The 13,761-nt window shown below is 52.0% G+C and overlaps 1 protein-coding gene across 17 annotated transcripts in view; it reads right to left on the bottom strand.

The window, feature by feature from the left end:
* Positions 1-13,761, bottom strand: part of LOC108386369 (peptidoglycan recognition protein 4) — a 49,254-nt gene that overhangs the window by 20,976 nt on the left and 14,517 nt on the right. For 15 of the 17 annotated variants that reach the window (XM_073222103.1, XM_073222099.1, XM_073222107.1 and 12 more), the window contains 4 exons: positions 11,047-11,165; positions 2,870-2,965; positions 1,607-1,714; positions 592-793 (listed from right to left, as the gene is read on the bottom strand). In XM_073222103.1, the coding sequence (XP_073078204.1) occupies positions 592-793; positions 1,607-1,714; positions 2,870-2,965; positions 11,047-11,165 (525 nt within the window). Of the gene's footprint in view, positions 1-591; positions 794-1,606; positions 1,715-2,869; positions 2,966-9,404; positions 10,111-11,046; positions 11,166-13,761 lie in introns of those variants that run through there. The other 2 variants (XM_073222105.1, XM_073222109.1) reach the window with 2 other exon arrangements.

Genomic DNA, 13,761 nt, shown 5'->3' with positions numbered 1-13,761 from the left:
CAGGCTTGTTTCCATGCGGGGCTCTCCTCCCTCGTCCCAGGGCCGCTCCTCCCCTGGGGTCCCAGCCTCACTGTGGCAGGGGGACTGCTCGGGGGAAAGCGCTGTCTGTGTGCAGAGTGGAGCAAATGCTGGGCCTGTAGGCAAGTTTGCACCAGCCCTGGGCCCCCACTCCCTGGCCGTGGGACTTGGAGCAAATTCGCTAACTTCGCCAGACCACACATTCCGCCTGGGACATGGGGCTGACAATAGTTCTCCGACTTGTTCCCCAGAGTGGCGGGAGGGCCCACGTGGCTAACATACATGAAGACCTTTGTGAACCGTAATGCTCTGTGAGCTGCAGCTGTGGTTATTACACAACATGCCTTCCTTCCTTCCTGGAGCTCCCAGCATTCAAGACCACATCTGAATAAATGGCTCAGAGCTGTCCCTCCTAATGTTCACTAGAGGATTCTGGACTTTCTTTGTTTTAACACTTTTCACTATTTAATAACAGCAAAAAGAATGGGAAAATTGCAAAAAACAGAAGGGGAAGTGGGAAGCCACCTCCCAGAGGTCATTTGAAGGTGAGCTTTGCCCCAGCCAGGCTCTTACTTGTAGGCCACATCACACCAGCCTTTGGTGTAGACAGAATAGGACTGAAGGCTCCGCAGCATCTGGCTGCAAACTTTCTGCTCCTGGCACTCCATCCCCGTGAGCTGGTCCACAATGATGTAGGCCGCAGGAGGGATCAGCCGGGCCCTGCAGGTCAGCGATCTCGCCCCCCACTCCTTGCGGGAGACAATGGGGGGAGCATCTGCAGGGGGAACCATAGGGGGACATGCAGCAAGTCCTACCCTGTCCTCGGGCAGGCCATCCCCGCAGCCCAGAGTCCTGTCACTCTTGGACCCCGCCTGCCCAGCTGTGGGGGAAGAGGCCCCCCATGGAGGAGGCCTTCACACCCACAGCCTCTGCTTTGACTCTCCACACTATTCAGGCTAAAAACGTCCCCATACAGATTGCATCCACCTGGGGAGGTGAGTTGCCATGTTCTGCAAATACTTCCTCCTTGTGCTTCTTTAGAGGAAAATCCCATCTGCCATTCCTCTCTGGCCTGCTCACAATCCCTGCCTCCAGGAAGCAGCCCCAGGGACACCCACACCCAGCCCCCCGGTCCTCAGCTGCCTTCTCTTGAAGCTCTCAGGTGCTCGGCTATTCAAACCAGCAGTTACCTGGTTCCAGAACCCACAGGAAGTTCCACGAACATCGGATACATCACATAAATTCTCCATCAGATGAAAACTCACCCCGGCAGGGCTGAGAGCCCCACACAGGCCCCTGGGTCCCTGAGGGCTCCCTTACCATCCTACCTTCGAAGCTCCCAGGATTCTCTGAGGGATAGGGTGTGTCCAACCTCTTACTGACAACTGGGGTCTGGAGGCCTTTGTTCTGAGTTTTCTACTTCTTGGAACCCACGTTTGCCTGAGGACTCAGGATGATCCAGGGGGGTCACTGGCGGATGCCCCTCTTGGGGTCCCGCCCACCCCACCACCCAGCCCAGCCATAATGAAGTCCTGAGAAACACTTCTGGCCACCCAAGAGGCCCCTGTCAATCCCCACACCGCCTCACCATTGTGACCCTTGTGAATGAGCTGAGAGATGCCCACAAACAGGTCCTGAGGCCCCTCTGACAGTCCACTGGCTTGGGTTTCATTCTGGGAGAGCCACGGGGAATCCCCTGCAAAGGAACATTGCACTTGGTCCTTGGAGAACACCTGGACTGACTCGGCACGGGCTCGACATCTCACACACACACACACACACACACACACACACAGGCCACAGCCTCTCAGCCTCCCCAGGTCCCGTGACTTCCTCTAGGAAACAACACAGAGGAGAACCACAGATGTTCCTGGCTTCACCCCGCTTCTGCCTCTCCCATCTGCCCCAGGGAGGCCTGCGTGCACCCTCCATTCCTCCCCCAGTCCTCCCTTCATTCCAGGGGCCGTGCAGTCTCTCCTGCCGCTCATCCGGGCAGCTCCACCTTCCCCAGTGCCCTGCATATCTGTTACTAGATCAGAGTGTCACATACCGAGATGGTCATCATCATTTTGAGCTAACACATGCACATGCATTAAACATATTGATCCAGACAAGTTTCTTAAAACATAGAAATTTGTAGATTGTGTGAGTGCCCTCACAAACTAGGCATTTTAGACAGGATTAATTGAGATTATGATTCATCAACCACAAACATGCCTCATCCCCTATGCCTGTACAGTACCGGAGGTCACGAGAGCACTAAACCCTAGAACCAGCAACGTCCCCAACATCGCCTTCCACAGGCCAGCTCTGTAGTTTCAAAGCATGTCCAAGGTCACTGGCAGATTTGCGATTTACAAGACAAGCAAAGCAAAGTAACTAGTCCTCAAATACAGAGGAGAAACTGAGGCAGAGAGAGGTTATTTGTCTAAGATGATACAGGTTTCCAGCGACGGACTTGAATTCCAGGTCCTGAGCCATGTTCATAACCACCACACTTGGCAGCCTGCCCCGCGTTGTCAGACGACCTTGGGCAAAAGCCAGTGCCACCACATGGCCTGTTTGTATGACAAGGTCACTAAGGGTCTCCACCAAGTTTGTGAGAGTCTGTCCTTCTGAGAAATCATCAAGAACAAATACATGCCGGTGGCGCTGAGGCCCGGGAGTGCCAGGCAGGCTGGGGAGACTCCTGAGGGCTGCAGCCAGTCCCAGCAGGGGAGGGGGCTCCCAAGCGGGCTCCAAAGGGGAAGGACTGGCTGGGAGGAGTGACAGTCTGGAGAGGGAGACTTACAGGTGAAACCAGGCTGGGGCTGGCACCAAAAGCACTCTGACCCCAGGAGAGGAAACTCACCCCAGGCCCCGAGACCCAGAGCAGAGAAGACAAGGAGCCAGGGCAGCATCCGCACGTGGTCCCAGGACACAGACAGGGAGGGCGTGGACCTCGGCCCTGCGAGAGACACCGACAGTCAGTCTGACCCGAGCTCACGCTACAGAACCAACTCCCCCACCAGGGCCTGGTGCCCCCTTCGGCCTCCCTTCCAAACTGTGGGCCTCCAGAGGGCCAGTGCCTGCGGCCTTCTCAGGGCCTCCAGCACAAGGCCCAAGCCCTCAGCAGGTGCCCAAGAAGGTAAGACACTAACACTTCCCTGGTCACCACCCCCACCAACCTCCCTTTGCCCTTCAAGAGCTCCTAGTCCCTCAAAGCAGCCCGGGGCATCACCTTAAGCCTTCCAGGGGAGATAATAGCAATTCTAAAATCCTTGAGTAGCTCCTATGAATAAACCCTGTAGAGATATGTTCACATATAAGATGAAATACTGCCATTTTATATTTAATCCTTACAAAATTCCTGTAAGATAGTCTTAACCTTATTTTTAAAGGTGACAACACTGAGGCTCAGCAGGAATGAAGTACAAATGAGGGCGGGGTTAGCCTTCATCCCCAGCACTATCTGAGAGTTAAAGGTGTGTTGAGTCATCAAGTTTGGTCCTCCAGCCAAAGATCCCTGACCGATGCCCCGCTAACTTCTTCTTGAAGGAGAAGAAGAAGAACCACAATAGTTACAAATCTCTGATCACATCCTGTGATCCAAATATTTGCTGAGGACACCACAGATATTTCAATAGGTATCCTCACAATGGCTACCCCACATCATCAGGAAACTGGGCTTTGGAGAGTTTACGTCACTTCCCAAAGTTACCCAAGCGGTAGGGGCTGAGAGGATCCATACTCAGGTCTGTCTGACTCCAGCACCTGCCTGGACCCTCATCACAACCTGCTTGAGTTTCTGAAGGTGTAGATTCTGCACGTAGGCCCAAGAAGTTTAAGTCCAGGATCTCTGTGCTCATTGCCAACTGCAGGAAACCTCTCCGCTCTCTCAGGCAGAGTCACTTGCTTGTGCTCAATCAAAATGAACACTCTGAGATGTCCACCAAAATATCAACTCCCCTCCCAGTTTTTCTACTGAGAAACTACAGAGGGAGGTTCGGGATCCAGTGGGGTACATTCTTGCCCTCCGGAGTCTTTAGATTGTTATCAGTAGTCCCTAGATGGAAAATGTCTAGAACTGCAGTTTAATCCTTGAGTATATAGGAGCTTCCTGGATCTGGACAGGTAATCTCTTGGCAAATAACACCCAGGATTCCATTCATTTGGAAAACTGTGCACTGAGACAAAAAAATGAGCTCGTCACAGTTTAAAGCAGGCAGCTAGTGGACATGTGGGAAAGTGTTCAGCCTCCCTCATCCGCCAAACAAGAGGCATGGATGAACCAGTCCAAGTCGGAAGCCCTGTAGGCTGGCCTCCTGCTACCTAGAAGCCGCCAATCAGTTTCAGTCAACAGTTTTGGACCCAGTCACTTGATCATGGTGCTTCCCCAGCTGTGAAAGTTAATGTGGCCAATGCTTGTCCCAGATGGTCACATCATGCAGCTGAAATAGCAAGGCTTGAGCCTGGGTCTGATCATGCCAGGGCAGGGACTGGCGGTGTCTCCCATCCCCACCTCGAATCACAAACACTTAGCTGGCAGTACTGGCTCAGGACAACGGTCAGCCAGCCTGGCTCACATTGCTGTGCATTCTGTATACTTAAAATAAAGGCAAACTATTAAAACAAGTAACAAGAGAAGTAATAGCTAGGGATTCAGGCCTAGACACAAAGGGAAAAAACTGGAGAGGTAACCCCAAGACCCACAGCCTAGGCACAAAGGATCCAAGAGAGGAAGACGTAAGATTTCAGGGGGGGGAGATGAAGGGAACTGTGGCCACCATGTTAACATTTCAATCTGATGGAGTCCAGTCCCTTCCGTGGGCTTCTCAGGAAGAAGCGCACTCCCGCCGCACTCAGAATACCGGTGGGTGCCGCGCCTGCCCAGCCCCCAGCTCAGGCTGCAGGCCGCTCACCCCTCACTGGCTGCCAGCCTCCCTCGCCGACCTGGCCCCCGGCCCTGCGTCCTCCGCCCGCGGCTGCCTCCTCGGCCTTCAGGCGGCCCGCGCTAGAGAGCGCGCCCTCCCCGGGGACGCAGGGCGCGGGCCCTGGCTTGGGGCGGAGGAGAGGAGACAGCCCGCGATCCCTCACCCAAGGTGCAGGGGACCCGGAGCACCGAGCTGCGAGGCTTCCGGCAGGCCGTCCGCACGCCCAGCGGAGCTCCGGGACTCCAGACTCGGGCCCAGGAGCGCGGCCCCGCCCTGTGAATAAGCGCGGGGACCGCCTCCCTGGGAAAGGGCGCGATTGCCCAAGGCTCCCCCAGCTCCTGCCCCGTCCCCAGCCCTCGGGAGCCCTGCCAACCCGGTGCCGACCTCCGGGGACCTCCTGCCCTGCCCGTGGGGACGGATCTGCTCCAGGAGTGTGGAGGCTGTGGATGGAGGTCACCCACCCACCGGGGGCACCAGCAGGGGCAGGATGGGGGCGCGGAACAGAAAGGTATAGTCCAGGGGACAAGGCACCACGTGTCCTCACTGGAACTTACTCTGTGGACAGCTGGCCCTTCGCCCGACACCCCTCATCAGCATGAAACTGTCTGAAACAAACACCCTCAGAAGCTTTCTCCAAACCAGGCTCCCCCCACCCCCCACCCCCCACGCTGTGGCCTTGGCCTTCAGCTCTGGTCTCCCAGAATCGCTGCACCTCCTCTGAGGGGGTTCGTACTGAGTCTTCCCGGTCATCTCTGCCCTGAAATGGGAGCGCTCAGCCCAGAGGCCCTGAAAAGCATGCTGCCCGCTTGAAAGGCTGCGTGAACAGCCGCTGTGCTCTCCGCACTGATGGCCCGCACCGCACTCCAGGGACAGGAGCTGGCCGGAGGCCTCTTGGGACCCAGAGCCTCCGATACCTGCTGGTGTCTGGAGGAGACACGTCGGCTGAGCTCCCGTCCTCCGTAGTGGTGGGGGAGCTCCCACGAAGGCTCGGAGAAAGGGGTCTAGCAAACGGACCAGAAATTACAGCCGGTGGCAATGACAGAAACAGCCCACGAGTTTTCCTGAACCTTGGCAGTACTTCATGTCTGAAATTTTAACTTATGACTCTGGATGTTTCCCCTTCGTGATTAGTAGGAAAACCCTTAAAATGAGAATGGTCTGTGAGCTCGTCTTTGGAACAGCAAGTTACAGAGAGCTGAGGACACTTACTCTGCATTCAGACTTGTAAAAGAAGAAATCCAGGTGGTAAAGAGAATGGCGGCAACCCAAAAAAGGGAAAGGAAAATAGAGAACCACGGCCCCAGCTAGAGGTCAAAGGACACCTAGGGATTAACTGGTAGAAAGCCACTCGTAGTCCATATGGTATTTTTATGAGAATCAGTAAAAGTATTCCTTCCACAGTTAAAAATTGAAGTGACTATGTTACTTATTTCTCAATAAAAATTGTTAAGTGGTCTCTTTGTATAAATCATGTAAATCAAATTATTAAACATAAATAGCATTAAAATTTTTTAACCATAAATAAGAACTAAGTCACTCAGATATAATAATTGCTTATGTATTTGCCTTGCTTTCATGGAAACAAAATTGACATTGACTTCATCCAGTATCTCATTTTCTCAAAAAACTGTTGACTAGCTAGTCTTTCTTGGGCCATTTTAAATACATTTTAATTTGAGAGGTGTTGTTCTCCACCAGTGACTGATATATTATCCAAGTTCAGTACATCTTGAAAGCAATGTAAGTATTCAGAAAGGTATCTAGCATGTTTTTGCTGCAAACACACTTCAACAGGATTCACAGTAGACTGACAAAAGTACTTGAAGCCTCCACTCTGTCATACACGGATGTCTAACTCTAACTCCGTGGGGAAAATCTGGGGCAAAATACCTTTGAAACTGAAATCAGTCAAGGGGAAAAATAAAGAAGGGAAACCTGTTTATTGCTTATAAGCAGTCATCCACTTCTGCTCTCCCTAGTCTTTCGCCACCCAGCTGCAGAAGAAGGGACCGTGCCCAAGCTCTCCAGTCCAGATATGCCCTGGCTCGCCCTTTAATTACCTACTGATATGGAGATGGACTACTTCTCTCCACCCCTTGGAAAGGACATGGAGATGCGCTAAGGCCTGGTGGGAGATTCCAGAAATATTGCGATTTCACCCCCGCTAATCAATATCACCTTTCTTCCTATGTTCAACAGTCCATTTCAATTGTAAAACCTTACCTAGTTGTAATAGTGCATGTTCATCATAACTTTTCAAACTTGGTAGGTAATCTAAATGCTAAGAAAAAGGCCATGACCTTCTATCTGTATTGTAAAATTTTCACCTAAAAATGATACCGTCTTTACCCAATTTTTTAAACTTTTGAACTATCAAGTTGAGTCCTAGCTGGGTTGGTATGAGGCACAATTGAAGTGACACATCTGCCTTTCTTCTGTTTTCTATGCTGAAGAAATTACTGTCATAGTCAGGGGATGCCTGATGTGTTCAGCATCACCCATACATTTTTCATGAACAATTTTGTCTTTTTTTACTTTAAATAATATCTTTAAACTGTCTGCTTTCAAGGGCATTATAAGCACCAAGTTTTAGTTCCAAATATACTTACTAAATACATTATGCCAAGCTAATACAAAGCAAATGAGTTTTCAAGTGCTTATTTTAAGGTATCTTTCTTATACTTGAGTTCTGTAATACATCTTTATTAAAGGCATTCATTTGACTTTCCTGTCATATATTAGACGATGGCTTTAAGTTAATTTTTGTTAAATCTCTTTTCAATGTATTCCATTGTTTCACTGACACTGAAAGGTAGCTATTAACTTCTTGAACCACATGACACACATGAAGGGCAACACAAGAGACTTCCCACCATCATTTACTGCCAAGTTGGAAGGATTCAGAGGGAAAGAATGACAGAATTCTCTAAAAGTAATTTTGAAGATCTTTTGAGGAGAACTTTTTAAGTGTTCTATACATATTAACAGCATTACTGTATTCCCGGCTACACCACACCTTCAAATTAAAGCCATCTTATTCATTCAATTGTTCTGCACACAGTAGTCAGGGGTTCACTCTATGTGAAGCTCATTACCCAGGGACAGGAAAACAAGAGGCTCTGCAGAGAGCTGGGACCAAACCAAGCTTTAGAAGCCTGGAGGGCCATAGCTGCCCAAGGCCCTCTGATGGGTCAGACTGCACGTACGTGGACCCATGGTGCAGGGAAGCCAGGGACCTGGAACTGGGTTGTGAAATGAAAGGCAGGGTCACAGGACTAGGCTTTCGGTAGTCACAGTATCTACCTAATTCTAAGGCCTAACCTAAACAAAAGCTCATACTTTTTCTGAAGGCAGAGCGAGACGTATCTGGACTGCCTGGCCCAGGAGGGGACTAGCGGGGGCCGGGGATCTCCCTCTAAGAAATACTTGGGAGCACTGATTCCATGATACCCAGGGCCACAACAGGCAGCCAGCCAGACACACCTGGGCAGCCCAGGTAGGGAGGGAGACGTCAGGGTCGAGTGGTGAGCCAGCAGGAGGCCGGGCAAAGTCCATGGGTACCTGGGGGCAGAGATGCCATCTGTGGTCTGGAGAAGCAGGGAGCCTTCTGGAGGGGCTCGCCTTGGTAAGTGTCTTAACTCCTGGTGGATTGGAGAGGTCCAGAGGGTGGGCATAGAGTGGGCGCTGACGGGTTCCCCACTTGAAGTAAGGGGAGCTGGGGAGAATTTCTCCATACAAAGGACCCAGAAGAGGCAACTGCATGGAACAGGCTGCCCAGAGTGTTCCTTGGAGAAGCACCCACCAGCGGAGGGCCCCAGTGACACTGGGAGGTATATTTAAGACCAAAGACGGTGAGTAATTTTGAGAAGGCAATCCAGACCATGCAATGATTGGAGGTGGCTTTGCTGCGTGTCTACAGCCCCCACGCAAGGCCTGCCTGGGCAGTAGGGGGCCTGGGGAGACCAATGAGGCCCTGAGCCTGGAAGGGGGCTGTGATCGAAGGAAGGAGACCCTCTCCTGGGAGGCCTGTAGCTCCTTCTGTTTATCCCTCCCCTTCTTCTGCCTCCCTGTTTCCAGCAGGAGGAAAGAGAGCCAGCTCCTGTGCTGCTGCCTGCAGATAACCTGGGCTTCCCTCTGGGCAGGAGGAGCCGGGCAGGGAGGGCTGCAGAGCCCTCACTCAGCCAGACACCCAGTGGGCCCAACCAGGCAAGGGCAGGCAGCAGGCACTGGTGGAACTGGGCAGACACAGCCCGGGCCCAGTCCTGGAGGGGCACACGGGCCCAGCCCTCAGGGAGCTTGGGGAGGATGGGGGTTTGGGACCCTGGAGACACAGCACCCACTACAGACCAGTGACATGAGCTTCAGACTGGGAGGAACAGGAGAAAGACACTGGTGATGGGTGCTGTCCAGGAAGCCTACTCCAACAAGGGCACAATGGGGCAAACTGGAAGGACACGGGCGCTGACCCACTCATTCATTTAGTCGTCCATTTATTCAGTAAGCATTGTCGTGCCCACTGGATTCCAGACCTTGCAGAGGAGCTGAGGACAGGCCCCCTGGACCACCTCACAAGCCAGTGGAGAGACAGACATGCCCATACACAACAGAAGGGCTGTGTCCAAACGTGGCCACGTCCATTTGTGAGCAAAGAGGAGGGGACAGGCATTGGCCAGGGTCATTTGTGAGGCTGGGGGCTGCCGGGCAGACACAGGAGGGCACAGGGGCAGAAGGGCACGTGCTGAGGGACAAGAAGTCACAGAGGGACCAGCCTGTTGTCTCAGCTGGCTGAGGAGGTGGCGCCCAGGGGAGAGGAGGTGAGGAGGGAGGGAGGCTGAGCCTGGGAGTTTGGGGACAGCTGGGGGACACCAGCAGGAGAGGATCATACTACCTGAGAAAGGAGGGACAGGACACGAGGGGTTGAGTCAAGGTGCAGGGGGAGGGCAGGGGAGGCCCTGCAGCTGGGTGGGTGTGGGGAGCACTTTCAGAGGAGCAGGGGCACCTCAGTGTTTGAAATGAGGCCAGCTGCTAATGATGTTGTACAAAGCCTTCCCAGGAGACAGGGTTTTGATAACGTCACTCTGCGCCACCAGCAGGTAGTTGGGACTCAAATACCCCTTGGCCATGGCACACTGGATCAGGGTCTGGGCTGCTTCCAGCGCTGCAGCATTGGGTGGGGCACCTGCAGAACACAGCCAGCCCATCAGTTATAGGTTCCAGGGCGCCCTGCCCAGGGCAGAACACACTCTTGGATACCCTCTAACCCACCCACCTCCAAGCTAGCATATTCCACCGTTGCCCACAGTAAGTTTCTGTCCATGGACAGAAAACCAAGTGAAGACTTCCAATTTTTCAGCACCATAGTTCGACCTGAATCAAAAGAGCAGAGCCTGGGATAATATATGGTTATTCTGGGGATGTACAAAGCCTTTCTCCACTGCAAGAGTTTAGCCTTGCTAGGTCTCTACTGGGGACAATTAAGCCTTCTGGGGACATTTTACAATATCTGGAGATATTTTTGGTTGTCACAACTAAGGGAAGGATTTTAAGGCATCTAGTGGCAGAAATTAGATGCTAACATGCACATGGCAGCCCCACAGCAAAGAATTATCTGATCCAGAATGTCAATGCCAAGGTTGAGAAACCTTGCCTCACTGCAGGTGTGCTTCCTGCACCCCTCACGCTCCCAGTCACCCCTTGTCACTGCCCAACGCCTATTTTAGTATCAGCCTGAATGAGCCCCAGTGACATGGCCTCCTCTTCCCAGAGGTTCAGCTACAGGGCCCTACGTCTAAACAAACTCCAGTCAAGAGCTCTGAGCAATGACAATTCTCAGTGTGCACTCTGGATGCAGAGAGAGGCTTCTCCATGGTGGTGGCAAATCAGGGGAGGGTCCCCACCTTGTTCCCAGACTAGTAAGATACTGAAAAATATGCACGAAGATCTTTTCCCCTTGTCTTACATGTGCCTGGGACATCGGGACTTCTGGTTGAGGGTAAAGGAGGTACATTAAGGATGAGATTCTGGGAACCGGTCACACTCAGCCATTGCCTCCCATGTCAGACACTCTCCCTCAAAGCCCATACAGTGGCCGCTCCTGCCCAGAGCGCCCGCTTACCTGAGAAGGTGCCCAGGAAGGCGATGCCCAGGGCAATGTCATTGTAACCACGAGTGTGGGAGCCTTGGACAGTCCAGCCCACTCCTTCATAAACGGCCCCATCCTGGCCCACGAGGAAGCTAGAGCATCGGGAGGGGAGATGGATCAGCAGGAAAGAGCAGCCCTCTGGAATGGTTTCATTCGTTCTTTCATTCATCCATTGGTGCCTTTACTCATGAGGTGTTGATTAGCTAGTAAATTCTAAGCACTGAGTTATATAAAAGGCAGAGAGTCCTTGCCAGGGGTGTGCTGGTAAACCAGCTCTGTTAGGAGGGGGGAATTACAAAAGCCCTGGTTTGTAGTCTTTATTCATTTCTGGGGTATAAAACTCCCACTGCGGCTGATCTCAAGCTACCGGTGATTTAACAGCTGGCTTACAAAATTCCTGAATCTCCAACAATCTGCTCTCGTGAGCCCATCTGTCCCCTGCACACCACTATTGCCCAATGTAACTCAGAGTCTAGGATGGCTTTTAAGCCCTGCAACCTGCCCTTTCCCCACCTCACCTGTTTCCCCCAGGGTGCCCTTCGACCCCTTTATAACTAAATGCAAAGTACCTTTCTCCAGCCTTCCTTACCTGATCTCTCCGCATTCAGCCTTACCGACCCCTCCCACCTTCTCAAATGTTCTTCCAGCTGTCCCCTCTGGCTGGTCCTCAGACTCCTCTCATCATCCTGTGCCCTTTCCTGTGCACGAGGGGTTCCCCAGGAAGCTGCGCTAAGCCCTCTCTTTCTGCTCAACACACTCTCCCCGGACTAACCCACCCACCGACTGAGCTTCAGTTCCCATCCAGGCAAGTCCACGTGTCCACACTGGGACCCACCTCCTTCCCCACCTGTGCCCCTTTCTGCGCCCCCACCTTGGTGAAAGGCACTACCCCCCTTCCTCCCACTGGCCCCAGCCAGGAGTATGGGCAGCAGGCCAGCCTCTGCATCCCCTCATTAACTGACGCTTGTCAACCACGTCTCCCAGCTACTCTCCCTAATGGACCCCTGTGTCCTCCCCATGAACCACTTCCCTCTATTGGCCTCTTGGATTCCTCCACTTCTGTCCATAGCAGCTGCTAACCCCCAGCCATATCACTGCCCCATCCCACCTGGACTTATGCACAGTCCTTAGATAGACCTGGCCGCCTCCACAGCACCCTGTCCACTCTGCGCCTGAGGCTGTGAGCAGCCTTCCCAGTACAGGCCCATCAGACCTGCTGCCAGTGCCTTGGTACGGGACCCACACTCCCCAGCACAGGTGACAAGATCCTTCGTGACATGGCCCTTGTACTTCCGCCCAGCCCTACCTCTACCATCCGCCCCACCAGCACCTATTTTTATCATGAAGAACTTCTCTCAGCAACTCAAAGGCCCCATTCCCAGGTTGGCATCCAGGCCCGTCCACTGAGGTCCTCTCCCTCTGCCTGGAACTCTGGCCTCCTCCCTCCTCTGAGGAGCTCCACTCCCTGCTGTCCCAGCTGATATGTCACTCCCTGTGGCAGGGCTGCCTTCACGCCCATTCCCCGAACCTAACAAGAGTTTAAACCACCTTCTGGTGGTTTCCGTGGTAGAGGGGGATGTGAAGATGGCTGAAATAGGTGAAAGCAGAAAAAAATTAGCAAAAATGTTTGATATCTGAATTTCGGTGATGGTTACATGAGTAGATACACATGTCAAAATGCATCAATCTATGCACTAAGATTTCTGCATTTTATTGTATGCACCTCAATAAAAAATGTTTTAATAAACCTAAATTGAAAAGAGTAAAATATTTTAAAATAAGTACATAAAATAAAATGCCTTCTGTTTACACCCCTGTGTCCTCTATCATAACACTTACTTTTTTTAGGATTTGTTTGTTTAATTATCTGTCTCCTTCACCACAGTATTAGTTCCATGAAGGCAAGACAGCATCTGTGCTCCCTCTGATGACATCCCCAGAGCACAGCCTGTGCCCACACAGAGTAGGCGCTCGATCATTTTCTCAATGGATTAATTTATAGTTAGTGAGTGTTTACCCCTGTCTCAAGGTAGGCAAACGGAATGGTCATGAAATTATGTTACAGGGGACACAGTAAAAGGTCAAAAGCCAAGGGACAAGAAATTGCCCTCTAAAACCTGAATGGGAAAAGGGAAGGACCTCCCTTAGCTATATCATTTTCCAGATTAGAATTTCCAAATTCCAAGTTTCAGGCATTCACTCTAATTAAAAAGAGCAACATTGCAAATAATCTTGCACAGCAAGACCTAGCAAAGCATTTCATAGGTGCTGATAGAGGAGAGGTGTCAGAGGAAAAGTTTTCCCCCCATATTGAAAGAGCTGCTGCTAAAACAGGGATGGAGAGAGAAGAGGCATTCAGCCAAGCAGCATATACCAAGTAACAGCAAATCCATCTCAGGCAGGGCCACTGCATACAGCTGTGCCAGTTGCACACTGAACAGAGGTGTCTGGCTTGGGGACAAGCAGGGAGTAAAATCCAGTTCCCCATCAGCACCCCCAGAAAAAGGGGATCCTTTGATTAATGTGCAGAGATATGCCACCTGGACAAGTGGTGGCCCATCCTAAGACTTAAAATTTTGCGTGACTGTTTCTGATGGGATGTTAGATGGTGTCTAACCCAGACAGCTTATCTGCAATCTCTGAAAGCAACCTTCTAGAAGTTTCTATACTCTTCTGTTAGGGCAGTGT

The sequence above is a fragment of the Manis javanica genome, chromosome 14 (genome assembly GCF_040802235.1).
Source record: "Manis javanica isolate MJ-LG chromosome 14, MJ_LKY, whole genome shotgun sequence".
NCBI classification, from domain to species: Eukaryota; Metazoa; Chordata; class Mammalia; order Pholidota; family Manidae; genus Manis; species Manis javanica.
This window is presented reverse-complemented; position numbering and strand designations above follow the sequence as displayed.